Genomic DNA, 26,945 nt, shown 5'->3' with positions numbered 1-26,945 from the left:
GTAAAGTGTTTGGGGAAAGCACTCTAGAAGTTTATTTTATTTTGTTGTTGTTGGTTTCTAATGGGACTATTCTGCGGTCCTTTGAAGCATTTGGCTGTCGGAACCATGGTAAGGAAAACAGGATTTCTGATCAAAGTGATATTAATGATTCTTTTAAAACAAAACAAAAAAAATGGGAGGGTGTATATTTGAAATAAGAAAAAAGTATATGGTGAAGTTTGTTTATAAAAATAGTCTTTAATAAAGAGGATTATTACAGTGCTGTGTTCCATGAAGTTATAGTGAAAGATCAGATATTTAAAAATAGGGATCTCTCCCTCACATAAGTCTTTCTCTTTACAGATAGTTACAGCATTTTCATATTTATTTGTAAGCTCATCAGATATATTTTTATCCTAGACTACCTCACTGTTCCCAAGAAATCCCTGTTGGTAATATTGGTGACCTAATGTATGACAGATCTTGGGTCATTATTATTTCATTTAGTGGTCATATGGATAGACCAAGAGGGAATTTGAATATCGATTCACGGAATGGCTAGTAACAATGATTTATGAATCCAGGATTCAGTGCAGTGAGCCAAACATAATCGGCATTACATCTTATGTGCCACCATTGATTTTGTTTCATATTTCACTGCACAGTGATTAGGCCATGATCGCACAGATGTTAATGTTCGAACCATATTCTTTTTGTAACCATCAAGCTATGCCACTAATTACATCCAGTGCAGTATGTGTATTTTTATAATATATTTCTGCTAGTTTTTTTTTTAAAAACTCACTAATTTTTTCCACTTATTTTTGTACCTGATTTGGTCTGATTTAAGAAAATACCAAGGGTGTTTTTTTTTCATCCCCATAGACCTGTCCTCAGAACTGTGAACAGTATCATATATACATTGTATAGACATTTATTTTCAGCATAATGTATGGAAAAGTGCCAAATTAAGATGTAACTGTATCCTTCAGAAAGCTGCTGAAATGGATTCTATCTCGATACTCCCATATATTTAGTAGGTTATTTTCCATGTGCAAATAACCTAAAAAAGAGTGTGTAAAAACAGTGTGTTTCCATCATGAGCAGTGTTACCAAACCTAGATCTGTAAAGGTCTGTTCATGCTTATGGTGTAGGATCAGATTGCAGAATGGTTGTCCCCTTACCCGATTACAACACAGTTGCAATTTGTAGTGTCAGGACCTCAAGGCTTTATTTAGCTCAGTTATGGAATGTGTTTAAAAGGTGACGAGTTCTTGTCCATTCTTTAAGCTTCTGTTGGGTTGTAACTAGGTTCCTGGACTTGCTTGTGTTTTCCCAGGTAGATGTGTCCTGCACTGATGACATTATTTATTTCAATGTGACAGCTGTAAAAGGCTTATCTGAACCTCTCTTCTCTTTGACATACTAACTTTTCTCTGCTCTTACGCCAAGTGAGGAAAGGTCATAAAGCGTATCAAGTATGTTAAAATCCTTGCAGTCAGCTACACAAAGCATCATATGACATCCATTCCAGAGGTATAGGCATGTCTGATCACAGTTCCATTTTGTTTGTCTGCCTCCACTTCAAACAAATTCTGTGCTGTGAAAAATGCTAGTTGAAAAAAGGAATTAAGTCAAGTGACATAACATCTTTCAGGAAAATGGGTCTTTGCAAAGCCCTGTCAAGACTGTCAATGAACATTTTACTGTCTTACAATACTAGAGTATGTGTTTGATATTAGACCTGTGGCATCTCATCTGAAAGGAAAGATACATCTTTTTTAAAAATAAGGGATTATTTTGTGGATTTCTCATCTGTGAGAAATTTGAAAAGCCTTTGAATTTTCTTTAGCTGTAAGATTATTTCTTTTGGTTTGTCATATGGCTCTGAGTATTTTTATAGCTATTCATTATTCCCTTGTTTTTTTTTGATGTTCATAAAAATCTATCCTATAAGAAAATGAGAGCTATTTGTTTTGCATTTTCAACAGCCTAGGACTATTTATGAAGAGAACGGCAAACAGCCTCAGACTATGCCTCTGGTGTCCAAAGCGATCAGCATATTTAACATGCTCAGCGTGACACTAAGATATTACAGTCGATAACAGTTGTAATTGACTTACAGAATCTCTTCCCCTCCCCCAGTTTTCATGTACTGGAGATTTATCATTAGGGCACCAGCAAGAGTCAGTGATGCACTGAGGCCAAAAATATGAAATGACTTCAGTTTAACTGTTTGAGTTCAAGTAGTCTCAGTCAGTGATGCAGTGTCAATTGAAATGAAATGGAGGAATAATGTAATGAGTAATGGGCGACCCTCATGATTCTGAGGATCTAGTGGAGGCAAAAGAGAAAGATTAAAGCTTGGCAAAAATAGAGTGCCTGGAGCCAAAAAAAGCCTTTCTGATTAGCACTAGCAAGGATTTACTTTCCTGGCTTATTGAATGAAAACTCCCCAGAGCATCCATGCTGTATCCTGTGTTAACAAGAAGGGGCTGAACGAGCCTGTCAGGAGAGGCACTCCACGTAGAATATATATACACAATACCTGGTGAAAACACAAGAATGGAACTGAGCCAGATCGGAGTTATAAAGAGAAATGAACATTTTTGCCCTTTTTCATTGAATCCCATTTATTTTCCTTGTGAATTATTGAGGCAGACCATTGAGTTGCTGCATTTTGATGGGATAAAATCTTGTCAAATTATTAAATAATTTGTTTAGTGTTGTTTCTCATACAGGTAGATCCTCCTTTGTGAGTAAACTTCCACCGCTCTGATTAATAGAGGGACTGTTTTTTGTGATCTCTGCTTCAGTTTAGATTCAGGGTGCATGTATATTTATCCCATACTGTTTCAGGCTTTGCTAAAGCATTGATATATCACTTCAGAGTACAAGGCAGCTGAGTGCATAGAAATGACTTTTTTATTGTAAGGCTGGGTGACCTTGGTCACGTCTTGTTCTTACTGTGCTATTCCCTTCCCTGATACTGCATTCCTTCTGTACTGCTCAGACAGAAATGTTTTGTGTTAGAAACCCAATGTTCAAGGTGTTAATTAATGGGGATTGTTGCGTACAGAATCAAAGATAAGACTCCAGGGTTAGGTCTTTAGGGTTGCAATATTTTTAATGGAATATCAGTCTTTGATGACCAATTTTAGATAGAGATAGTTTAGCATTTCCATTTCTTCTGCAATAAGCAACCTGTTTAATTGGAAGTGGATTGCAGACTGACCACTTGCCATAGTAGTTAAAATTATGCTAACTAAACAGAGTTATGTATTGCTTGTGTCTCTAGTTTTTTTTACTAAGTCTTGCAATTTAAGAGATGTGATATGACTTCCCAGTTGTGTAGCATTAATTAAAGCTATTAAAGCAAGTTGAGTCCCTCCCCCCTTTAAATAACCTGGATGATGAGTTACGCATGTCTTGAATATTTAGTGCATCTAATAAATGTAAATATGTTACTTGCTGAAAGACTGCAACTGTTTCATGTTGCAAGCAAAGTATAAAACAGAGGGGCTGTTGGACAATAAACAATGCTATGGCACATTCCAGTATTTCACGAGTGGAGCTTGGAAGAAGCTTTTAGTAGTAGTGGTGCATTATTTGACTTTTTACATGGCAGTATAGGGTCATTAATATTCATTTTTCTAAAACTGGGAAACCTCATGGATGCAAGCTTTCTGTGGAGACCAAGTAGTCTGTATATGTGTCTCTACACATCATAGAATATCAGGGTTGGGAGGGACCTCAGGAGGTTATTTAGTCCAACTACCTGCTCAAAGCAGGACCAATCCCTAACTATTTTTTTACCCCAGATCCCTAAATGGTCTCAAGGATTGAACTCACAACCATGGGTTTAGCAGACCAATGCTCAAGCCACTGAGCTATCCCTTCCCCATCGTTGTGACTCTCTCCTTTCTTAGATGTATTTTAGTCTCCTGAGGCCTGAAATGCTTTAGTCTAACTCAGGGGTCGGCAACTTTTCAGAAGTGGTGTGCCAAGTCTTCATTCATTCACTCTAATTTAAGGTTTTGCGTGCCAGTCATACATTTTAACATTCTTAGAAGGTCTCTTTCTATAATCTGTAATCTATAATATATAACTAAACTATTGTTGTACGTAAAGTAAATAAGGTTTTTAAAATGTTTAAGAAGCTTCATTTAAAATTAAATAAAATGCAGAGCCCCCCAAACTGGTGGCCAGGACCCAGGCACTGTGAGTGCCACTGAAAATCAGCTCCCGTGCCGCTTTCGGCACCCATGCCGTAGGTTGCCTACCCCTGCTCTAACTAAACTAATTGGACTCCATGTAGGAGTTTCATAGTGACATTTAACAGCTTGTAATATACAAGAAATCAGACTAGACAATCTCTTGGTCCCTTCTGGCCCTGAACTCTATGAAATCTTTGGATTTTTAAAATTTACTTATTTAAAATTTAATAGCTAAGATTACGAAAGGTGGTGATGATGAAATGGGGGGCAGGCTAGTGCACCTACTGCTTATAACAAGAGCCTCTAGGACAGTGGTTCTCAACCGAGGATACATGTACTTTTGGGGGTACAACAGCTCATCTAGAGGTTTGCCTAGTTTTACAACTAAAAAGCTCTAGTGAAGTCAGTACAAACTAAAATTTCATACAGACAATGACTTGTTACTGTTCTATATGCTATATCAATGGTTCTTAAACTGTGGGTGAGCCCATTTTAATGGGGTTGCCAGGGCCAGCATTAGACTTGCTGGGACCTAGGGCAGAAAGGCGAAGCCCGAGACCCACCATGTGGGGCTGAAGCCTAAGCCTGAGTTTTAAGTGAGGTGAAACTTGGGGTACGCAAGACAAATTTGACTCTTGAAAAGAGTACAGTAGTCTGGAAAGATTGAAAGCCACTGCTCTAGATTCCTGCTTGTTGCTCTGCCACTGGCTCAGTGTGTGACCTTGTGTGATTCACCTTGTTTCTCTGAGCCTCAGCTTACACATTGATAGGGTGGGTATGCTTATCTACCTTTGGGATGTTAAGGCTTACTTGAAGTTTGCAGAAGCATTTTGAGGCCCAGGATGACAGGGCTATATATAAATTCAAAATAGTAATATTGATGGATTGTAGGATCTTGAGTGCTCTTTAGCAAAAGAAACAACCAAACTTACATAAACACAACTTCAGAGCTCCTCTCCATTTTCATTAATGGTAGGACCCGGTAGAATAGGACAAAGTGTTACTTAGAGGGGGAGAGAGACAGCTCTTTGCATGTTGTTTTGGACCTCTCAGAACCCTTGGGACTTGGGTTCCACAGAATTTGGGGGTATGTCTAAAGAGCTGCTTATCTCCAGACAGTACCTATTTCAAGAGGAGCTGTTACTTGGAGCAGCGTTTTCTGTTTCTGGGGTGCTCCTGAGCAGTATAGAGGGGGAGAGGAGAGAAGAAAGCTAATGGTGGAACATGTTCTGTAGGAGATGTGCAGCTAGGCTTAAAGGTTTCAGCAGTGCAGAGGAGTCGGGGAGCAGGGCAGAGATTTTAGGACAGAAGCAGTCAGTAGGCAGACAGTGGGCCAAATCTGGACCACCATACACTTTTGAATGGACCGCAAAATCTTTTTATTTATATATTATCATCATCATTGGGGTTTTTTATTATTTTCTCCACAATCTAAACCTTGACCAAGAAATTTGGACCTCGACAAAAAATAATTGGCTACCTCTGTTTTAGGATATGTTGGGCTGGGAGCTGATCTCTGTGCATCCCATAACACTGCCCAAGTCTGAATGCTGACTTCTCCTGATTTTTCCCTCCTTCAACAGGAAATATACAAAGTAAACCTCTCGGTTCCGGCACAGGTTTTCCTGTGAGAGACTACAATATGGCCCAGAGGTAGAGATTTAAATTACAGCTGAAGTTTTTTGGACAGCTTTTGTTGCACTCTTAAGCAGTCTTTGCTCTGGGGAGCATGTCTCTTTCCCACTCTCAAACATTCTCTCTGGATCACAGATAGCTTAGGCCTATTAAGATCTGAGAGGAAGCAAGTTATTTGCACAGGATAACCACTTGCTATGATCTATTTTTCTGTTTGCAAAGAGGTAACTTAATATGGCTTTTCCTCGTCCTGTTTGTTTGTTTTTTGGATTTTGTTGTTGTTGTGAGATTCCATTGTCTCTACATCTTTGGTATTTAAGTGATCAGAAAGACAAGACTGACAGCAACGTTTATCCTTACAAGTGTCATTTGGCTCCAGCTTGTCTTTGGTGTAACTGTGTCCAGGATTAGTTTTATTGTGCTGCTGAACAGTTGATTCAGTATTGTAATGTCCTTTTATTTTAATTGAATTAGTTACTATTTAGGGTTTCATAACAATTTGCTTAATGGAGGGTTGTTGTTAATTTGGTTAAAAAAATAAAAAACTACAAAAATCTCTTGAAGTCAGTTTTCAAATTACATTTGAATTTTTTTCTGGCCTTTTGAAAGCATGTCTTAGTGATACAGTCTGATGAAGGCTAATTAGTTTCTTTAGACATATTGTGCCTTCAGTGCAACAAAGTGAGTCAAGTTTTATTTCCCAGTAGACTAGAACAGTATAAATGTTGTACACCCACTATTCCTGTTTGTCACAAACATTTCAGTTTACATTGTTCCTTCACCTGGGTGGTAGCTGCTGTTTTTGTAGTGTCCCAGGAATTCTCAAGACCCTTCTGTAACTTATTGCTGGGTGTTAGAACACCTAAAATAAGTCCATTTAGAAGGTTTGGGGCCTTTACTCCTTCCCTCTGCCATTGGTTTTCCTACCTGGGCAGCTATTTCCTAGAAAGTGGTCATCAGTCTCTAACAGTGCTCTGATTATTTCCTTCCTTTCTTCTCACAAACAAGAAGGCTCTGAGGTGAAGAATGACAAAGCACAGCCTTGTCACTATCCACTTTGAGGTGGAAAAAAACTTTTCAAAATTTATGCATACAGCTAAGCAGCCCATACAGCATTAAGTTATGGAAATAAAAAAGCCCATTTAAAACTAAATCTCTGGAAATCAAGATCCTCTGGATGGAGTGGGAGCAATCAAAAGGCTGACTTAATTTCACGTGTAGCCATTATTGTGCCTCATCCACACTCAAATTATTCTCATTGCTTGCTCAAATCATACTGAGCAGTCTGCAGTGTCTGTGAAATAGTTCAGTGATTTAGCCCTTTGGGTGTGATGGGTGAAGAATTAATCTAAAGTCTTCTTAGGCTTCTTCTGTGGCAGAATCCCCAGTTTTTGATAACTTAGTATCAATACCAGCTTTTCTCCTGAGCAGGAACTCCTTAGCAATCTTACTTTCAGCTGCATGCAGTGTCATATGCGGTTTTTAGATTTTTCAGTATGCAAAGCTCTCTCAGCCCAGGATGAAAGACTTAAGAGATAAAATATGACTATCTCAGATTAATTGGTGATGGATCTTTCACCTCTAGGCACTTGGGCTTGGGCCAGGAAGAGATACTCTGTGTTTGTTCTGCTCTTTGTGGAAATACATGTGTGGTATGCATCACTCTGCCCCTTTGCTTGAAAAGCACTTGTTGGCTGTATTTGCAAATTGCAGGAAAAGAGTCTCTTTTGTTGAAAGCTTAGAATGCCAGTTCTCTTTCATTTCCCTGTATATGAGACTGTAAGAGCTGTGCATTCTGTAAGAGGTATGTGGGAAAAAATCCAACAGTGAAGTGGCATTGCCATTAAAGTCACGTCCACTGTGAAGCAGCGTACTTGGCTACTCTAAATTATTAAACTCTTGTCTGACTGCATTGGTATTATGTCTTCCTGCACTCACAGCCAATGTAAGTGTGCAAGTCTTGTGGACAAGCAGCAGCAGTATTCCACTGATGGATTCATTGCTGCCCACAGGACTGTGTATAGCAGCTCTGAAACAAATGAAGTGATTGTTAATTTCACCCTGCTGCTGCTTGTCAAAGCAATGAGCAACATCAGAGGCATTGCAGCTGTCTGTCTACAGACTCAATGTGTTTGTGACCAGGAGGGTTAGAAACTTTTTTTAAAGGAAAGTGTAAATTCTCCAGAAATCAATGATTTGGGCATCCTTGCCAAGGAGAGCTTTCCTACTTGTCATTGGTGACTATATGAATAGATTTTTCAAGTCCTAAGTGTACACCAGTTTATACACTCCCATATGGCCATTGAACGGAAACTTCCACGGTGTGTCTCCATTAGGGCGCTATCATGATTGTTGATGCATTTTGTATAGCAGCTTTGATCCCAAAGGATCTCAAGGCTGTTCTATAACAACTTTATAAAACGTCATTCATTCACAGCTCTGGGTCGTTAAAAAAAAAAGTGTGAATGAGTTGAAATGGACTACCAAGGGCTATCCAGAGTCCTGGGGTATGCGGGTAATTGCCTTTCATTGACTTAAGTGATTTTACTGCTTCCAGCCTCAGTTTGCTATACCCAAGCAAGAAAGATAAAATAGGATACATCATCTGTGGAACTTTGGAAAGTCAGGTTACTTATTTTAAGTGTAACCTCAGGCACCCAAATTTGAAATTTTTGGTCTGTCTGTCTATAGGGCCTGGGGTAATATGGTACAGAACTTGTCGCCTTTGATCTATGTCTGTGCAGCATTTTTCAGAGGTTCATTATTACCATGTTCTGAGTTGCACACTCCTCTAGCTCATAGAGCCCACACTCATACTGGAAATTCAACTGTGCATTCACACTGATATCTTTACTGTAGATTGATCCAGCTCATAGACCTACCTATGAAAGAGGAAAGTAACATGATATTCCAATGGTTGTTGCAAGAATGAAGGCAGTGACTGAAGAGTGCACATGGCTGGTCAGACCTTCCAGTTCAATAACTGTTTTCTACTATCATAAAAAAAAAAATCAAATGTAAAACGTACCTTTTTAAAGTCTTTCGTGTTACATGAGATGCAGGAGAAGTTCAGGTGAGGTTGATTTCTCAAGTAGAGCTAAGGAGTTCAGTCACTTGCTAAACCCAGTGTGATCATGTGCAATACCATCTTTGACCTGGGCTAATGCAGATGTGATTTGAAGTGGCAATATTAACAATGTGCTTGCAACACATTCCCCCCCCCCCCCCCCTTGTTTGAAAGATTTTTCATTGTGGTTAGAAGTTCTCTGAAACTCACTGGTCAAAGAAGCATGAGCTTCCTCAACAAAATGGTTATTTTGATGACTATGTTGCTGTTTTAGCGTATTGTCTGAGGAGGCAGAACTATGTGTAATAGGAAAAACTGGCTTTGCTATCTCCTGTGGAGGGTAATGTGGAGGGGTCCTGCTAAGCTTCTCTTTTGAGGTTTTATTGTTGGGCTGTATCTCTTTCTGTACTTGGATCTGTTTTGTATCAGTGTTGTGTAGAATAATGTGTCTCTTGAGTTTTTTTGTTGTTAAACCCCACCCATCTGCAAATCCATTTTCTTATCTTCACTGTATCTCTTAGTAGGAGCACATTAACTACAATCACATTTTAAACTTCTTCATCCTGGTTGATCACTGACCTTGATCATAAATCCAGCACACCTGCCTGCTCCCCAGCCACAGTACAGCTGTACCTCATGTTATATTTTTGACTTTCTGTCTTCACGTCAGCTAAAATTTGATATCTGATATGTGAATAATTTTAAAAAAAATTTGTTAGTATATGACTAACAATAGAATCTTTTTTGTTTGTTTTCCATCCCCAGATATGAAGATCAATGATATAGACCACCGGCTTTAATGATGCTGGACATTTATAACTGGGTTCATTAAGGAATACAAAGAAAATACTTAAAGGGATCAATAATGGTGTCTTCTGGTTGCAGAATGCAAATTTTTTGGTTACTTCTCATAATCAGCTTCCTACAGAATACAGAAGGTAAGATTATATGATATCTTTTAGTTATGCTCCAGATGAGAGACCACATGCTCTTGTATAATTTTAAAATATTATTTTGCGTTTAGATTGCTCAGGAGTTTTAGGATGCATTTGCCTAGCTAAAACCAACTAATTACTGCCTGTCCTGTTCTAGAGCTTAGCTGTTAGTTGAAATGATTGATATTAAAACAAAACAAACATTAACAATAAACATACATTGTTTGTTTGATACAATGACACTAAATAACAGTATTCAGACAACTGGAGTGATGATAGAACTAGTAGGTGGTTTATTTTTAGGTTCCTTCTGTTCAGTCCTCTCACTACACTGTCCTTGAGCACAAGTAAATTGCGAGTTATATAAACAATGCATAGTTGTTTAAAATATGTTCTGATGGAACCAAAAGCAGCAGTCAGAGCACCTATTTTACTTGCATTGATTGGCTTGCTGGAAATAAAACTGAAAATATTTCTTTAAAATCAGTGCTATATGTCGGAGAATTGGGAAAATGAAACTGAAAGTGCATACAGGATCACTGCCAGTTTAAAAACCTAACTGCTCTCTGTAAATTATTCACCTTGTGCATATAGCACCTAAGATTGCTCTTAAAATAGAAGAGATTAGTGAGGAAACACATTTTTTTTTCTTTGTGTAAAATCAGTTCAATGTTTCGATAATATAGTCAGTCTCCTTGGTGTTTTTGTGGCTCTTTTAGACAATTGCAGTGGAGAGAGAAACATTTTAAAAGAATAGGAAAATATTGTTTTAATTTTTTTAACCACAAATATTGGCAGAGGAATTTAGGGCCAAGTATAATATCTAAAAATATTTGTAACTTTTTAAAAATTAACTAGGTTTCAAGTTGGCCGTTTCCCTTTAGTCGTGTTCATCCCCATAGTTAGATCACCACATGACTGATGGATAATAGACAACTTTTAAGAGTGTAATGGTTTAATTTGCAGTTCCTCAGTTACGTCTGATACCACCTACAAAAAAAAGGCAGGGATGTATCTCACTGTGTATGAATTCTTTGGATTCATGGTTAAACCCCTCTGAGTAATTCAGAAAATAGAGTGCAGTGAAACCAAACAAGCACTGCTGTCAAACAAAACCCGGCAAAGTGTAAAGGCTTAAATATCTTAGAAAAGCTCTCACATTCAATATATGTTTATTTAAACATTTGTTCTAGTCTAAGACTCTCTCAACTTACTGAGTTCTCGGGCTTGAACTGATAAACCTATTTTGTTGAAATATAGTAATAACTCCTATTTAGATTGAGTACACTTTAAGGGTTACCTTCCTGAAGGGTTATTGCCTTTGAAAGGTCTAGTTTTGCCTAAACAGCTTTCAAGATTTCTCTCTTCTCCCATCTTCTCCCCCCTGAGTTGTGAGTATAGTGCTGAAGACCAACACACTCATCTTTTGGATTGTAAGATTCTTTGGATGGTAACTTATGATTTGTTGGAGACTATGCATTTGTGTGTTCTTGGAGTCCTTCGTGTTTTTAGTCTTGGATGAAACCTTATTGTCATATGAAAGACAAGTTTTTGCAGATGGGAAGCCACTAGGAGCTTAGATATCTAAATTTTACAGCTAGTTGGCTTTGGTAATTACTGCGTTTGATGTAAAAATGCATTCATCTTGCAAGAATGAATGAACTAGTCTAAAATTGTATTTAAAAGATAGTACTGGGAAATGGTGTTTTCACTTCATGGCTTTTCCAATTAAAGGTGTTCAATGACAGTTATAAAATCTTAAGTTTGTGTGTGTAGTTTATTTAAAAATCTCTCAACTCAGAATTTTAAAATTATTTATCAAAATATCTCTGTACAGGAGTTGAGCAATGTGTAGCAGTTGAAGAAAATCTGGAAGCAGGAAGGGGAAAATGGTATAGAACACATAGTTATAATTTTTTCCAATTAACTTAGACATATATAACAAGCAGTTTGCAGCAACGGGTACCTGATCTACTGTGTTTGGGTAGGAAAAATAAACTGAAAGCTTCTGCATGTCAAATTGTTACAATTTGCAGAAAGGTAATTTTCATTTTCATCTGTTACATTTCAGATCCATGTTGTTCTATCCCTATTCTGGCTTCTAGGAGGCAGTAGCAATCTTTTGATGCTTCAGTGCTGAATTCAGTTCCTTTAAAGTCTACACAAGACTTACTTTCTCTGCTAAAATAAATGGAAGGAAATTGGAAGCAGCTAACAGAATCACACACAATTAATCATAAATTCTAAGAATAAATGAAATATTGTGGCACTGTTATTTTGAAAGTGAATATTAATATTAAGTTGATTTAAGCCACCAGAAGCAAAGTGAATACAGCATTGCTAGACTTTCTGACGAGACTGTTTTGCCTTTTGTTTCAGTCATAAACTATGCGAAGCGTGACATGCTCTAATAATGACACTTCATCCCTGGAAGTATAACCACAAACAAATGCTAAAATAACAGTATCTAAGACAGTGGTTCTCAAACTTTTGTACTGGGGACCCCTTTCACATAGCAAGTCTCTGAGTTTGCCCTCTCCTTATAAATTATAAACACTTTTTTTATGTATTTAACACATTATAAATGCTTGAGGCAAAGGGGGGTTTGGGGTGGAGGCTGGCAGCTCATGACCCCCCAAGTGATAACCTTGCGATGCCCTGAGGGGTCCCTACCCCCAGTTCGAGAACTCTTGAAAATAAGAATGTCTTTAATTCTCTGACTTGGAAATCTTATATACATAAGCAGGTTGTTGCAGCGGGTAGAAAAAAACTAATAAATTTCATGCTGTGAAGAGTGAATGTTTCTGTACAGTGAAAAAAGATTCCAGGTGTGGACCAATGGTTCATTAGTCCACTTAATGAAAAATTTTCCAATCAAGACAAACCCCTCGTTGCTGTCACAGTGGCTTAACCCAATAGGTTGTTAGCAGACAGAGACTGTTTCACGAGAGACTGCAGTATTATTTGCAGTATCTATCAAGTCAAGAATCATATCTGCAGTTAAGAGAAGTTTCTTTTCTTTTCTTTTCTTTTTGAGGCAACAGGCCAAGGGGTTTGCTTTTGAAGCAGTTCCTTCCTACAGGTAGAGAGAGCCTGGAAAGGACATATACTGGCAGCTAGAAGGAAAACTGCAGAGAGTTAATACATACTTCTGGTACATTGATCTGTGTCATCTCAGTTTGTTTTAGAGAAGTCTGACAGGGCATCATGCCTGTTAACAGCAGTAAGTAGATAATATTGTGGCACCAAATAAAGAGAATCAAACAAAAGAAGGAAACATGAGGGAAGAAGAGCTCAAGTTAATTAGCCTAAATACTTACTTTACATTTTATTTTAACATTATGATCAAGACTTTGATTTAACTTTTGGATTCATTTTATGTCAAAGTAATTAGGGAAGAAATTCCAAAAAAGTGTGAGTGGGTTTGATGTCTCATGCTCATAGGAGCATTTTAAAAGTGTTTTTTTTCATCCTTGTGTATTTTATTTTTAAATTACTCTGTTTCCTAAAGTAATAGCTATTATTAATTAGTTTCAGCCTCTCTTTATCTGTAAACAGACATTTTTGTTTACATTAAAATGAAAAGCATAAAACCCAGATCTTTAGACATTATATACTCCAGTGGAGTAGACAATATATTTTGTTTTACAAAATTTTATTTATAAAAATTGAAAGTGCTTCTAAATGTGCACCTAGAATTATTGCATTTATTTTAAAAGATACATTTAAATACAAGTAATATAATTTAATTTAATTTAATTGATAATATAATTTAAATACAAGTTCCTGAAACATGGAGAATGCATGTAGCATTCTGCTGAGCCTCCTCTGAAGGCAATGGAAGTTGAAGGCTCTGAGCACATTTCAAAAGATGCTCAACATCCTTGCACAATTGAGACCCCCCCAGAGCCTAATTCTGCAAACAGTTATATATGTGAATTTATTCACGTGTACATGTGTAAGGGTTAGCGGGATTGGGCCCGTAGTAGTTAAAGCTTCACTAATAGAGAAATCAGCTTTTTGTTAACTGATTTAATTTTTGTTTTGTCCATTTCTTCCAGGGTACTGCTTACTGTAGCATCATGTTTCAGTAAGTAGGAATGTAAACTGAATTTCTCTAGCTTGGAGAATTTAATCACAGTAAATCTGTGTGAAACACTACATTTAGTAGGCAACTTCTTGGTTTAACGAAGTATCCACAAACATACCCAGTACAATTTTGCACCACTTCTGTTAAGCACCAATTTTTGCCAGTCCCTTGAGTGCTCAATTCTAATGGAGTCTTAGTAAGTAAAAGTCAGATGTTTGAATGTTAGCACTATTTGGCACTACTGATTAATTATAAATAACAGCAGCTCATGGAAAAATGGGGATAGATTTCAGGATAAGTCATCCAACATAGTGTATTTTATAATTCCATTAGTAAAAATGTTTTTGTTAAATAATGAATGCAGATTATTTAAAGGCAAAGATTTATGTAAAAAGGAATGGTAGCGTACCTATAAAAAACAAAACAGATGTATTGAGTTCCGCTTTCAGTATTTGTTGTGAACAAATGAAGAAATACTTTCATGGTGTTTATTTAGTGATGTCTCTATTTTGTTTCCTGAAACAGACATAGGGCCAACACAGCTTTTAAAAAGTAAATTGATCTAAATAGTGAAATCAAATTTCTTTTTAAAGAAAAATGCCAGGAAACTTTTCAAGTGCAGTTTTAGATTAAGGAGGCTATCAGCCTAGCTGGCAAAAAAAAACCAACCAAACAAAAGAAAAGGCATCAGATTATTTACCATGTGGGCAGTGCATGTCATTTTGTTCATCCCCTCAATGGTGGGACTTGAGGCTCATGTTTTGTGAAAGAAAATAGCTATTTCAAAAATATAGGAGAAATGACATGGGACTAGAGAAGTCTAATAGCCTTGACAGTCTCAGTTTGTGAAGTGCCATTTTAAATATTGCACTAATACTTGTTTAGAGGACTTACTAAGAAATCTTAATTTTAGCCACTACATTTATTTTAATTCACACACTCTATCAAATTTGTTATAATTTTAACAAAAAATTTTTAAATCTAAGTTACTGTATGCTAGGTATTAGCTACTCTTTTAAAGAGCTGTGTTCCTGCTGTCATTTGCTAAAAAATTGAATTCCTCTTGTGAAAGGGGAAACCGTATTGTGGCTTCAAAAGCTTTCCTCACAAGGAGAGGACTTTGAAAAATTGTCAAAAAATGTACAAACACAATTTACTCCTGTTATGGGCAGATGTTACCTTTCCAGAGTCTTCTAAACTATTGCTTCAATTTACCACTTTTCATTGTGATAACCTTGTTCAGTCTCAGTGGGAATAGCTACATGACCAACCATTAGGATGAGATTGATTTGACTCAGCTACCTTGGCGTAGCTGACTGACACAGTTGACTCTGAGTCTTCCGCCCCGCTCCCATCTTTGGATATGTTTTAGATTAGTTAAAGACTATAGGGTGCCTTTTCTACAAGGTACATGTGAATTGGCCACGCCTCTCCTATATAAAATTTATTGGAACTCTCAGTGCTATGTTATGGAGCACAGAGAATGTAATATATCATTTTAATTTTTACTACCTTTAATAGTTTTAAAACCAAATCACTGTATACATTTGTTTTAATGATTGCATTCCTGTTTTGTACTAAAATGGAAGTATGCTTTTGTATTTGAGAAACAGGACATTTTATTTAGCTTTATCTATACACACTTCAGTCCTCCTTAGTTGTGTTTGTATTATACTTGTGGAACATGGTACAAAATGGAGAGGTTCGTAACCCATAGGATTGGGAGTGAGGAAGCATAAAACATCTAAATTAGTGTATAACTGAAGACAATGTACTGAAAGTTCTCTTCTTACTACTGTCTTATTTGTCCACGTCAGAAAATAATGAAGGTCCTCATAAAGTATAATAAATCTAAATTTAGCGTGCAAAACCCTAATCCTGCAATCATGTATTTAATTTTACACCGACAAATAGTTCAGTTGAAGTCTATGGAGTACTCGTGAGAGTAAAGTTGCATGCACCAATCTTTGCAGGATCACATCCATATAGTGAACGGAATATTTATATTAGTAGTTTGGTTAAAACCTATCTTACTGACTTTGTACCAATAAACATACTTATACAGTAGTCATACAAATATATAGTTTAATGTAAGATTCACATAAAACACTAATTTTCATGTCCACTTCTGTATTTGTGATTTAGTTCCAGGATGTGTGACTTTGCATGTTCTCTTTGTAAGTGTGCTTGATGGTCTATATGACCTTTCTGTATTCTGGTATACAATTGCTTATGCCGATATGACAAGTTTCACAGGCAACAGAGGCACTTAAAAGTTGACTTTGGTGTTTTTAAAGTGTGATCTAGTAACACGATATTTACTTTTTAACATAAATATGATATCTTCAGTTCTTTCTATAGGGTAATTATATAAAGGCAAAGATTCTTAATAAGCAGTATATTTTGCTCTAAATTCTACTATATCCCTAGCAATGCATTTATTTTTGTAAAATCGTCTTGCAAATTTTTGTTTCTAACTCACTCTAAAATTAATAAAAATTCACATCATTAAAGCTAGAGCCATTTTCAGTTTTATATGCTATCTTCTGTAGCATTAGTTTATCCACTGATAAATCTTATCAAGCTTGACAGATTTATTGTAATGTACAGGTATGACTGGATTGATGTTTTGAATGTTATACCTAAAAATATTGGATTTTCTCCTGAATTGCCATCCTTGTTCTTAACAATGTAAAATTTCCCCACATTTAGCACACCAGTAAATTTTGTGTCATCTTAAATCCATGGAAATATTATGACAAACTGAAACAGAGCAATCCTTGCTGACATATAGGAACTAAACAAAATCCCATGATTCAAGATGTCTCAAATTTTCTGTGTACCAAAAAGAAATTTGAACTAACTAGTTCACTAACTTTCAAAACCCAATTGTGCTTTTTGTGTTTCCGTTATCTCTATCTTCTAGCTTTCTTCTGAAGTGTAAAGAAATAGAGCTGTATAAATGTTTGCTCAGTTGGTGGATGCCTCTTTCAATAAATGGAGACAATTCATCCATGTCCAAGTGACATTAAGACAGTCCTTTTAAGGGAAGTGAGGGAAAATGTGCTCATTTCCAGTGATACTAAATCACTTCAGGTGGTTTGGAATTTTTCATCCTTTTTCTTTTCTTACCTTATACTAATAAGGTAGTTCACTGGTATGTCAGTGCTGTGCATTAGTAATGTTTGCAAAATAAAAATAAAAATAAAAATCTTTCCTCCTCCTCAGAAATGTGTGAGTGGGAGAGGGGTTGGAAAGCAAACTAAACTTTTGTAGTGGTTGCCTAAGCAACTCATACATGGGAGAAACCCAGAGAGTTCACATAACTTCAATTCCTGCTTATAGTGCTAGGCTAACAAGAGCTAACTTTTCCCCCTAGCCACATAAATGAAGAGTTAGAGCAGTGTAATTGTTGATCTGTACTAGCAGAGAGAGACTATAAGTAGTCCATGACACTGTTTTGAGAGTTTTTTCCTATTAAACTTGAATTCAGTAAATTCACTTAAAGCTGTCATTCTCAGCAGATTCTGCAAATACGTTATATTTTTAGGTGGGAAAAGAAGTGAGAAATATTTTCTCTTTAAATTGTAGCTGGAAGATTTTTGTCCTGTTTCATATCACCTCTTGATTGTAAACATCTCAGTCTAATTGACCTTTTATCCACTGAATCCTGTCTGACTACTTGGCATGCAACCTGACCTTCCTTCCCTATTCTTTCACATTATTATCTGCCATTCTCCCCATTGAGCTGTCCCAGTTCTTTTCTCTAGCCCAAGGGTGATAGGTTGCTTCTGATATTTTTGTCTACTTCTTCAAACAAGTTTCTGTTGTGAAAGGGTGTTGCTTGTAAAATGAATTTTAATAATGTAGTACAGATTATAAAATGTATCTTTAGCATTACAATTCTGTTTGGAAAAATGTGGTTTTGTGGCCATTTAGAATTGATTAGGTATTTCAGTGGTTTCAAGATAAATTTGCTCTTAGTAAACAAAAAAGAACAGTTTGGCGCTTACACTTTTATATTGTTTAATTTGCAACAGATGAAGTTGGTGTGCATGAAGAATGAAGCCTGGAAAGTACTAGAAGGCAAACCAGTGGTTTGTGATATGGATTATTACCCATTAGTATGGATGGAATCACAATATATCATTTTATAGATTACCAGCTAAAAGAAAATGTTATTAATACAACATATTATACAGTGTTGTTTCAAGTGCTACTCAATAACCATCAACTTTGAATTTTCTCTATATGTTTATAGATTGTTTTGCAATGTACTGTTTAAAAAAAGAAGAAAAAACTTTTTACACGGGACTGTAAATGTTCCAGCACTCAAACCACCTGAAGTATGTGCAGTGTAAATATAGGGTATGAAAACCTTGAATACCTACATATAATAAACTGCCTTAAAAGATTTAATAGAAATAATGTTTTACTAAAAGCAGAGTGCCCATAGAGGAAGATTATTCAAGAAATAGATTGAGTTGCCAAATGTATTTGTTGACTAATTACATTCATATATTAATTAGCTTTGAGTTTGGCTTGATTAAATCAATGGAGTTGTAACATTCTGGCAACAGTTGTGCTTACAGTCTGGGACATATTTAATCTGTAACATGCATTATTATCTAGCTTTTGCATGATATGTTTTTGAACAACATTTTCATATTGCCGTTTATTTAAGACAAGAAACTCGTTTAATCCTTTGTTTTTAAAGTTTAGTTGAAGAGAAGTGCTCTGAATATTAGCTTTCAAAAACTTTCTATTGTTGCATTGATGACATTCATAGCAGAATCAATTCTAGTAACCTTATTTACCATGAAAGTGTATCTGAGAGCTATCATTCCATTCCTCAGCATTATTGTTAATTGGCTGATAGCTAATAGCAAAGGTACAGTGACAATAGTGGGGAAAACATTTAGTGAGAAGAGACTTGATCAAGTTATCCTGAAGTGGCAGGTTCTGGCCAAATTTAGGCTCTTAATCCCATTTCCACTTGGAGTAAAATATTAAATGAAGAAGAAACAACAAAATGCATTTAAGAGCATTCAGAGATGTTAAGGAACAGTAAAACTCTGTAACCATGTAAATGACAGCAGCTGACTATTTGAATTAACTTTGTGTTTAGCTTAATTTGGGGTCCTAATTATTCTTAACTTACGTGAGTAGATTTCAATTATAGTATACTGCAGGGATTTGTAGCTAAGGCAACTGAAGGAATCATTTCACATAAAGTACTTTTGTTCAAATGATTAGGCAGGTTAAAATGGAACGATAGAAAATTGAAACCTTGTCTGATAAGGCCCAACGGATTGTTTCCAGTTGCACCATAAAAAAATTGTGCTAATACAGTTCATTCCCTCTCCACCCCATCACAAGATTTGCATCAGTAGAGAAGATGTATAATGTGTTTATAACCTGATAAAGTATTTTTATTTCAAAAGATTGCAGGCTTGGTGCCAGATTATACCTGATTGCAACCAACTGATTATAGCACTTACTAAAAAGAGTGTGACTATAATTAAGGCATATTTCCATGAATCCTTAGATTAGGTCTTTGTAAGGGCATTTTTTCCCCCCAGAAGCTTATTTTGAGTATTTTATAACATTACTTATCTGAGCTTTTAAATTGTAAGACGTTGACAATGCTGCACATGTGGAATAACTACTTCCTCAACAAAGAGTTTTAGTACATACTGTAGTAATAAGTACCCAGAATAGATGTACTTCTAATAGAGACACTGTAAAGATGGCATGCCTCAAAGCTTAAACATCTTATAAAGTCAGTATTGCTAAGTGTCCTCCAAATACTTGAAAAAAATTAACATGCTGTGACATACCAGGATACAATCCAGACTAATGAGTAGCTGTGTCACCCCTGCCCTCTAACCTAGAGTGCCCATTACAATGCTTTATTGCTGTAGCCTCCAGCCTGGAGTGCTCACAAACAGCCTCAAGCATTAAGTTACTCATAGGTAGACGTGTGTTGCAGCCAGCCAGCCATTCCGCGGCTTTTACCAGCCCTAATTATACTGCATGGTGACCCCGAACACACTCTGTCTTATATTCTCTCCCCCCGAAACGTATGTCCCGTACTTCCCAGCCCTCTCCTGGACAATTCAAGTTTATATCAAGTCAGTTACTTTAGTAGAAATAATACGCACACAACTTGTCACCTCAAATGGATAGACAGTCCCCTCATGCTTCAATTTAAACACACTGGATTAATAAAGCAATAGAACAAGGTTTTTAATTATAGAGAGATTTTAAGTGAGTACAAGTGATGAGGCATAAAAGTCAGAAATGGTTGCAAGAAAAATAAAGATAAAATGTAATTGGTGCCTAATTTAACAAGCTATGTTAAATTCAAAGCAAAGTTTTCTCACTACATGCTTTCAGCAGTCTTACTGACCAAACTCATGGACTCATAGACTCCAGGACTGGAAGGGACCTCAAGAGGTCATCGAGTCCAGTCCCCTGCCCTCATGGCAGGACCAAATAGTGTCTAGACCATCCCTAATAGACATTTATCTAACCTACTCTTAAATATCTCCAGAGATGGAGATTCCACGACTTCCCTAGGCAATCTATTCCAGTGTTTAACTACCCTGACAGTTAGGAACTTTTTCCTAATGTCCAACCTAAATCTCCCTTGCTGCAGTTTAAGGCCATTGCTTCTTGTTCTATCATTGGAGGCTAAGGTGAACAAGTTTTCTCCCTCCTCCTTCTTAGGTCAGAACCCCTTCTCCCAGTATCTGATGAATGCTTCCTTTGTTACTTCAGGTGTCATCAATGTGATGTCTGTGGGGGGCGGGTGGCAAGGAGGGAGGGTTCCTTGGGGTATTTGTCCCTCCTTTCTGTAGTTTCAGTCCCCCTCTTGAAAAACATTTCCAGCTGAGTACAAAAAGTCTATGTGGAATGATGTTCCCTGCTGCTTTTTCCTCACGTGTTTGAGCTTCCGTTGTTTCCTTTCCCTGTTGATTACTCTTTCCTGCTTAAATGCAAATTAAACCGAGCCCACATTCTTTTGTTTAGGACAGATCTGTTTGCCAACTTCTGCTTGGGTAGGGCTATGGTTTGGAACACGTTTTAATAACATCATACTGGGAAATCTCTCAAACTTCACATGAAGTGTTGCCACACACATTTTACCAGGATAGTAATGACCAGCAAATTACAAGTTTTCAAATGATACTCCGCAACGCATACTTAATACAAAGATTATTACAATAAGGCAGGGATCAGCAACCTTTGGCCCGCGGCCCACCAGGGTAAGCACCTGGTTTGTTTACCTGCCGCGTCCGCAGGTTCATCTGATTGCGACTCCCACTGGCCACGGTTCACTGCTCCAGGCCAATGGCGGCTGTGGGAAGTTGTGACCAGCACATCCCTCAGCCCACGCCGCTTCCCGCAGCCCCCATTGGTCTGGAGCGCTGAACCGCAGCCAGCCGAACTTGTGGACGCGGCAGGTAAGCAAACCGGCCCAGCCTGCCAGGGTGCTTAAGCTGGCGGGCAGTGCGCCAAAGGTTGCCGATCCGTGCAATAGGGTGTACAGCACAGGGATACATTCTGTCGCACATGCCTCCAAAGTGAAGTCTGCATCATGATTTAAGTTTTGCTTCTAAAGTAAGTAATCCAACATCAACTTTCTGTCTGTGTTTTATTCCCCCCGGCATAACTATCTTGTTGTCGGCCCTCCTCTGCCTTCCGGCTCAGTAATTCTGAACAGCCAGGGTAGTGAAAGTCACAAGGGTTTTTACCCTGCTGACTCAGAAAAGCAGAGAGGAGCAACAGCACAACATCTATATCTGCAAACCAAAATATAGGTCTAATTCAGGTCTGCCAGCTTTGACCATGCCCCTGGAGTACACACTTAGAGCATATTGTGATGGGGCAAGGCCAGATGGCTACAGTAAAGTACTGAGGAACAGTATGTTAGCCCGAGGCTAAACAAATCCCTAGGACCATGGTAACCAAATGGCAGTTGCTCCAGGTTAAACAAGGCACCTGGGGCCAATGAAGATCTTTCTAGAAGGCAGTAGAGATAGCTACATTGATTAGAACACCTGCAGCCAATCAAGGCAGGCTAATCAGGGCACCTGGGTTTAAAAAGGAGCTCATTCCAGTCAGGCGGGGAGGACCAGAGGAGAGGAAGTGTGTGTGAGGAGCTGGGAGCAAGAGGCGCAAGGAGCTGAGACTGAGAGGGTGTGCTACTGGAGGATTGAGGAATTATCAGACAATCAAGCATTATCAGACACCAGGAGGAAGGTCCTGTGGTGAGGATAAAGAAGGTGTTTGGAGGAGGCCATGGGCAAGTAGCCCAGGGAGTTGTAACTGTCATGCAGCTCTTACAGAAGGCACTATACACAGCTGTGATCCACAGGGCCCTGGGCTGGAACTTGGAGTAGAGGGCGGGCCCAGGTTCCCCCCAAACCTCCCAACTCCTGATCAGACACAGGAGGAGTTGACCCAGACTGCGGGTTCCACCAGAGGGGAAGATCACTGAGGTGAGCAAATCCACCAATAAGCGCAGGACCCACCAAGGTAAAGGAGGAACTTTGTCACAATATGTATACTGGCTTCATAGAAACCACATTGTTATTATGTGTGAATGTTGTCTTAGGCATTAAGCACAAAAATAGTTTAATTCTGCTTCGGTCAGAGTGAAGCTCTGATTTCATAGCGCATCAATGCGCTTTTTCAATGTGCTTTATAAAAAAAAAACTATCAAAACACATTTTTAAATGAAGTTCTTAAACCAGGTAAAACCTAATTACCTTTAAGTGAGGAAATTAATAAATAAGTTTAAATGCCACTGAGAAACACAGTGGTTTCCAGAAGTGGCTGACAAAAATGGTTGTTTTTGCCCATATGTCTGACATATTTCTCAGCTGTTGTTAGCTTTCAGCTGATAGTATAGCATTGGTGGTGTATGGTGCCCCTGTTAGTGAACTAGGAGAGCTCTCTGGAACTCGTAGAGATGTGCAATGTCTTCCTCATGCCATTTTTTCATTTTCTAAAACCTGTATAGGATAGAATAATGGTTTCTACCACTGGGAAGCCATAGAGAGAATGGAAGTCTTTGTACAGGGCCACCCTAAAATAAGTGAATCTTAATGAAATATTACAAAGTTTATTTTTTATGAACATTTGCTCATACCTGTGGATGTTGGGGAACACATCTTTTTGGAACTCTGTAGCTGGTATATTCCTTCTATTAAAGACTGTGGCTTTCCCCTTTATGCCTGGACAGGAAAGATGGGGGCATGGGCTACCCTCATCACTGACATAGCATGGTAGGTTGATCAGTCTCTGCTAGACTGCTGCTCCCGCGCTTGTGCAAGTGAGTGGAGGGGTATGTGAGAGAGCCTTGACTCCACTGGCACATAGAGGAGGAATAATCTTTACTAAGTAAAAGGCTGGCTCAGCTTATTTGCAAACGAGGAAAACCAGGGGTCAAATTTGTGACTGTGTTATGATCCAGTCCCTTTTCTGCTCTTGGGGAAACTAAGCGCCATCACTCATCCAGAGCTAGTGAAAACTCCGTGATGCAGACCTAAGTAAATTTTCCATGTAATACTCAGATTATAACACATATAGGGAATCATATCCAATCTTGCCTATAGTGATTTAAAGGTGACCTGCAAAAGAGGAGTGGTTGAAGAGGAAGTAGTTTTTTGCCCTGTTTTCATTAGTGATGTATAAAGAAATCCTGAACATTAGTTTGGTTCTTCAGCAGAGGTGTTCAGAGCTTATCTAGACTGCAAGACTGATGAATTGGTGAACTTAGAGAAAAGATAACTTCATAACTTATGTTCTTATGCTCATAAGAGTCAAGAGTAGAAGCAGAGTAATTGAGAGAGAAGGGATTTTTACTCGACTTCATAAAACTTTGGGTTTTTATATGCCGTTTGTTAATACTGAGAACTTCTCAGACATTTTAGAAAGGATGTCTTTGTGAAAGATTCATTACCTCCATCCTTTCAACAATGTGTGAGAGGTGGTAAAATAGAGGTCGTCTAACACTCTTCCAACACCAGAGAAGAACAGAGTTGATCTTTCTAAAGTAAATAGGAAGAATAAAAATAAAATTTTCATACATCAGAAGCAAAGAGGGGAAAAAGCCCACAAAACAAGGAAACAAGCCCAGCTTCAAAAAATCATTTACAGTTCACCTTCAGCATTTGTATAAGGTTGTAGGCAAAGACTGCATGCATTCTATTGGATAAAGTATTTGCCTGTGTATTGCATTGTTAATAAGTTCAAATCTTGTCAAACTGGTACCTTTATTAAAATTTGTAGCATCCCACTCCCAGTTTGGCCCTCTTCTAGGGGTCTGGAATCCATACATGAGAACTTTAGTGTGGAGAACTAAGTTTAATTATCTTGTTTAATGTGACTATTTAAACACCTAGTTCTATTTTATTGTAGTTATTTTATCATATCTTTATTGATCCCATCATTTCTAAACGGGAAGAAGATATTTTAGAGGCCAATTTGATCCTTCTTTGTGGGAGGAGGGGACAATCTTTAGGGATATTCCTGGGGGAGGGGAGAGGAAGGGAAAGGTGGAAATAGGTAAGTATTTTCTCTGTGATGTCATCCATATTCTTTTTCTGACTCTGCAGAAGTATCTCCTAGGAGTTCCGCAGGAATCTTGATTTTTCTGGTGCAAATGGAATAGGCTTCTGAGTACCTCTCCATAGCATCACTACCCAGTCACCCTTCAGGACTGCAACCCAAATGATTGTTGTCATGAATTGAGGTCCCATTAATTTGTGCTCAGAAAACCTTCTTGAAAGGAATCCCAGGGAAGTGGCCAGTGGGGAAGCCCCTAGCAGCAGAGCCACAGGATGCCAGGGAGGGAGATAGCCATAGCCATCTAAATGGCTTCTAGTGTTGTATGGAGTAGAGATGTATGGCCTCCCCTCCTCCCCACCCCCACTCCAAACTTTCTGCCCATTCCATGTGGGCGGGGGGAACTCTGCCTACCTGCCCTGCCTCACTATGAAACGATAATGAAGAAACTTGTAGCATTTCCAGTCCTCTGCTCAAAAAATCGTTTGGAACAAGCACTCTCCATGTTCATGTCTCACTCACCTCAGGTTCACAACAATGCAATTCCATAGATTTCAGTGGAGTTGCTTCTAATTTACTAGCATCAGAAGAGAATCAGGTCTTCTCAATTTACCCAAATTAACAAGCTGGTCCTTTAAACAGATCTTTGGCCCTGAGTTTACAGACAAACCTTCCAGGGCTCCACAATGTAATTCCAATAGAAACGAAAAATTATCGTACCGGATTGTATCAGTAGTCCCTCTAATCCAGAATTTTGTTTTCAGCAGTGGCCAGAGTTAGATGCTAAAGTGTAAAAAAGGTGACCTGCCAATAGTGGAAGTTCCTTCCTGATCTTACCAGTTAGTAATTGGTTTACATGATTAAACATGAGGGTTTATAGTTCTGCTTTAAAATATAACACTATATACAGTGATATTCCATATGGTACGACTGTAACTGAGTGGTCATCTTATTCAAGTAAATGGCTAATCCTATTTTATTTCCTGCTAAGTTCTTGGACTCGATATTATGGCACTGAGTTCCACAGTTTGTGCAGTGTGTAAAAATGTATTTACTGTAATCAATTTTAAATGTTGCCTTTCAGTTTCATTCAGTGTCTCCTTGTTCTTGTGTAATAAGAGAAAGGAAGTAGGAGTACGCTATTTACCGTCTCTGTACAATCATTTTATGTACCTCTCTTCTGTCCTCTTACTCTCTTCTCTCTAAACCAAACAGTTCCAATCTTTTCGTTCTCATTTCACATGGGCATTTCATGAAGGCTAATGCTTTTCATTGTCCATCTCTGGACTCCTTAGTTTTCTGCTATAAACTTTTAGATAGGGTGAGCAGGATGGAACACAGTTTTCCAAGCTTGGAGTTTATATAATAATATTTATAGTATTTACATTTTCAAATTGTTTTCTATCCCATTCTTTATCTTAATATTTTGTTTCTTTTATTGCCATTGTATCTGGAGTAGAGGTTTTCATTGAATCATGTAGAGTCCTTTTCCTGAGTAATTAGTTAGTTTAGAACACAACAATGCTTCTAAATAGTTTAAAATTATTCCTTCTAATGTGAATTATCTTGCATTTGACAACATTTAATTTTGTTTACCGTCATGATACCCATTAACTTTTCTCTGTGTGATCTCTGTGAAGTTTCTTAGTCTTCTGCAGTCTTGACTAACCTAAATAAGTTTATATTATCAGTAGACACTGTCATGTCATTGTTGTCACCACCATTTCCAGATCATGAAGAAATATATGGAACACTACCAATCCAAATATGCAACAAAGAGTTCTGTGGAATCTTGTATCTTTCTCCGCCCTGCCCCCTTATCCTTATCTACCCAACACCATCTGTGATGAGGAAATCATTCATTTTCTCTGCATTTTCACTCTCCTTAACTGCTCCCTTAGCTCCCTGATGTCAAGCAGACCCATCAATTTTTTCACAGGCTTCCTATTTTTGTTATACTTAAATAATTTCATGTTATGAGATCATTGGAAAATGTTTTGGAAAAACATCTACACATTTGAGGTGTGCACAGAACATTGTGGTATGTCTTCTTGTTACATGAGTGAGAGTACAATAATATTTTACTTTAAACAGCTATTATGAATGGCTATTTCTAACTGCTGCAAATACTTTTCTATAATTTGGTAACCGACATATTCTACTAAAAATTTTACTACACATAATTGTAGCAAACTCTTCCATGTGTATTAAATAGCTCTCTCTGCTGTGCAAACTGTGCATTGTAGGCTTGGTACTTGTATGTAATATACTCTCCTATTCAGGGATTTTTTGAAAGTCAGATTTTGTTTTAAATTAAAAAATGCATGGCCAACACGTGCCCTGCAAGAAAAGAAGACAATTGCAGCTGGTCCAGAAAGGGTCTGTTATATACATAAAAGTTTCATGTCAGTGTTTCAACACGACATTCTTTTAGGGTATCTAT

The 26,945-nt window shown here is 37.7% G+C and overlaps 1 protein-coding gene across 23 annotated transcripts in view; it reads left to right on the top strand.

Moving 5' to 3' along the window:
• The window catches only part of ADGRL2 (adhesion G protein-coupled receptor L2), a 476,253-nt gene that overhangs the window by 316,462 nt on the left and 132,846 nt on the right, over window positions 1-26,945 (top strand). For all 23 annotated transcript variants that reach the window (XM_050963483.1, XM_050963479.1, XM_050963478.1 and 20 more), the window contains one exon: window positions 9,665-9,837. In XM_050963483.1, the coding sequence (XP_050819440.1) occupies window positions 9,765-9,837 (73 nt within the window). In that variant the 5' untranslated portion in view covers window positions 9,665-9,764. The remainder of the gene's footprint in view (window positions 1-9,664; window positions 9,838-26,945) is intronic.

This window comes from Gopherus flavomarginatus, chromosome 7, assembly GCF_025201925.1.
Source record: "Gopherus flavomarginatus isolate rGopFla2 chromosome 7, rGopFla2.mat.asm, whole genome shotgun sequence".
Lineage (NCBI taxonomy): Eukaryota > Metazoa > Chordata > Testudines > Testudinidae > Gopherus > Gopherus flavomarginatus.
Note: the sequence above shows the minus strand (reverse complement) of the source record. Positions and strands in the feature narration are given on the sequence as shown.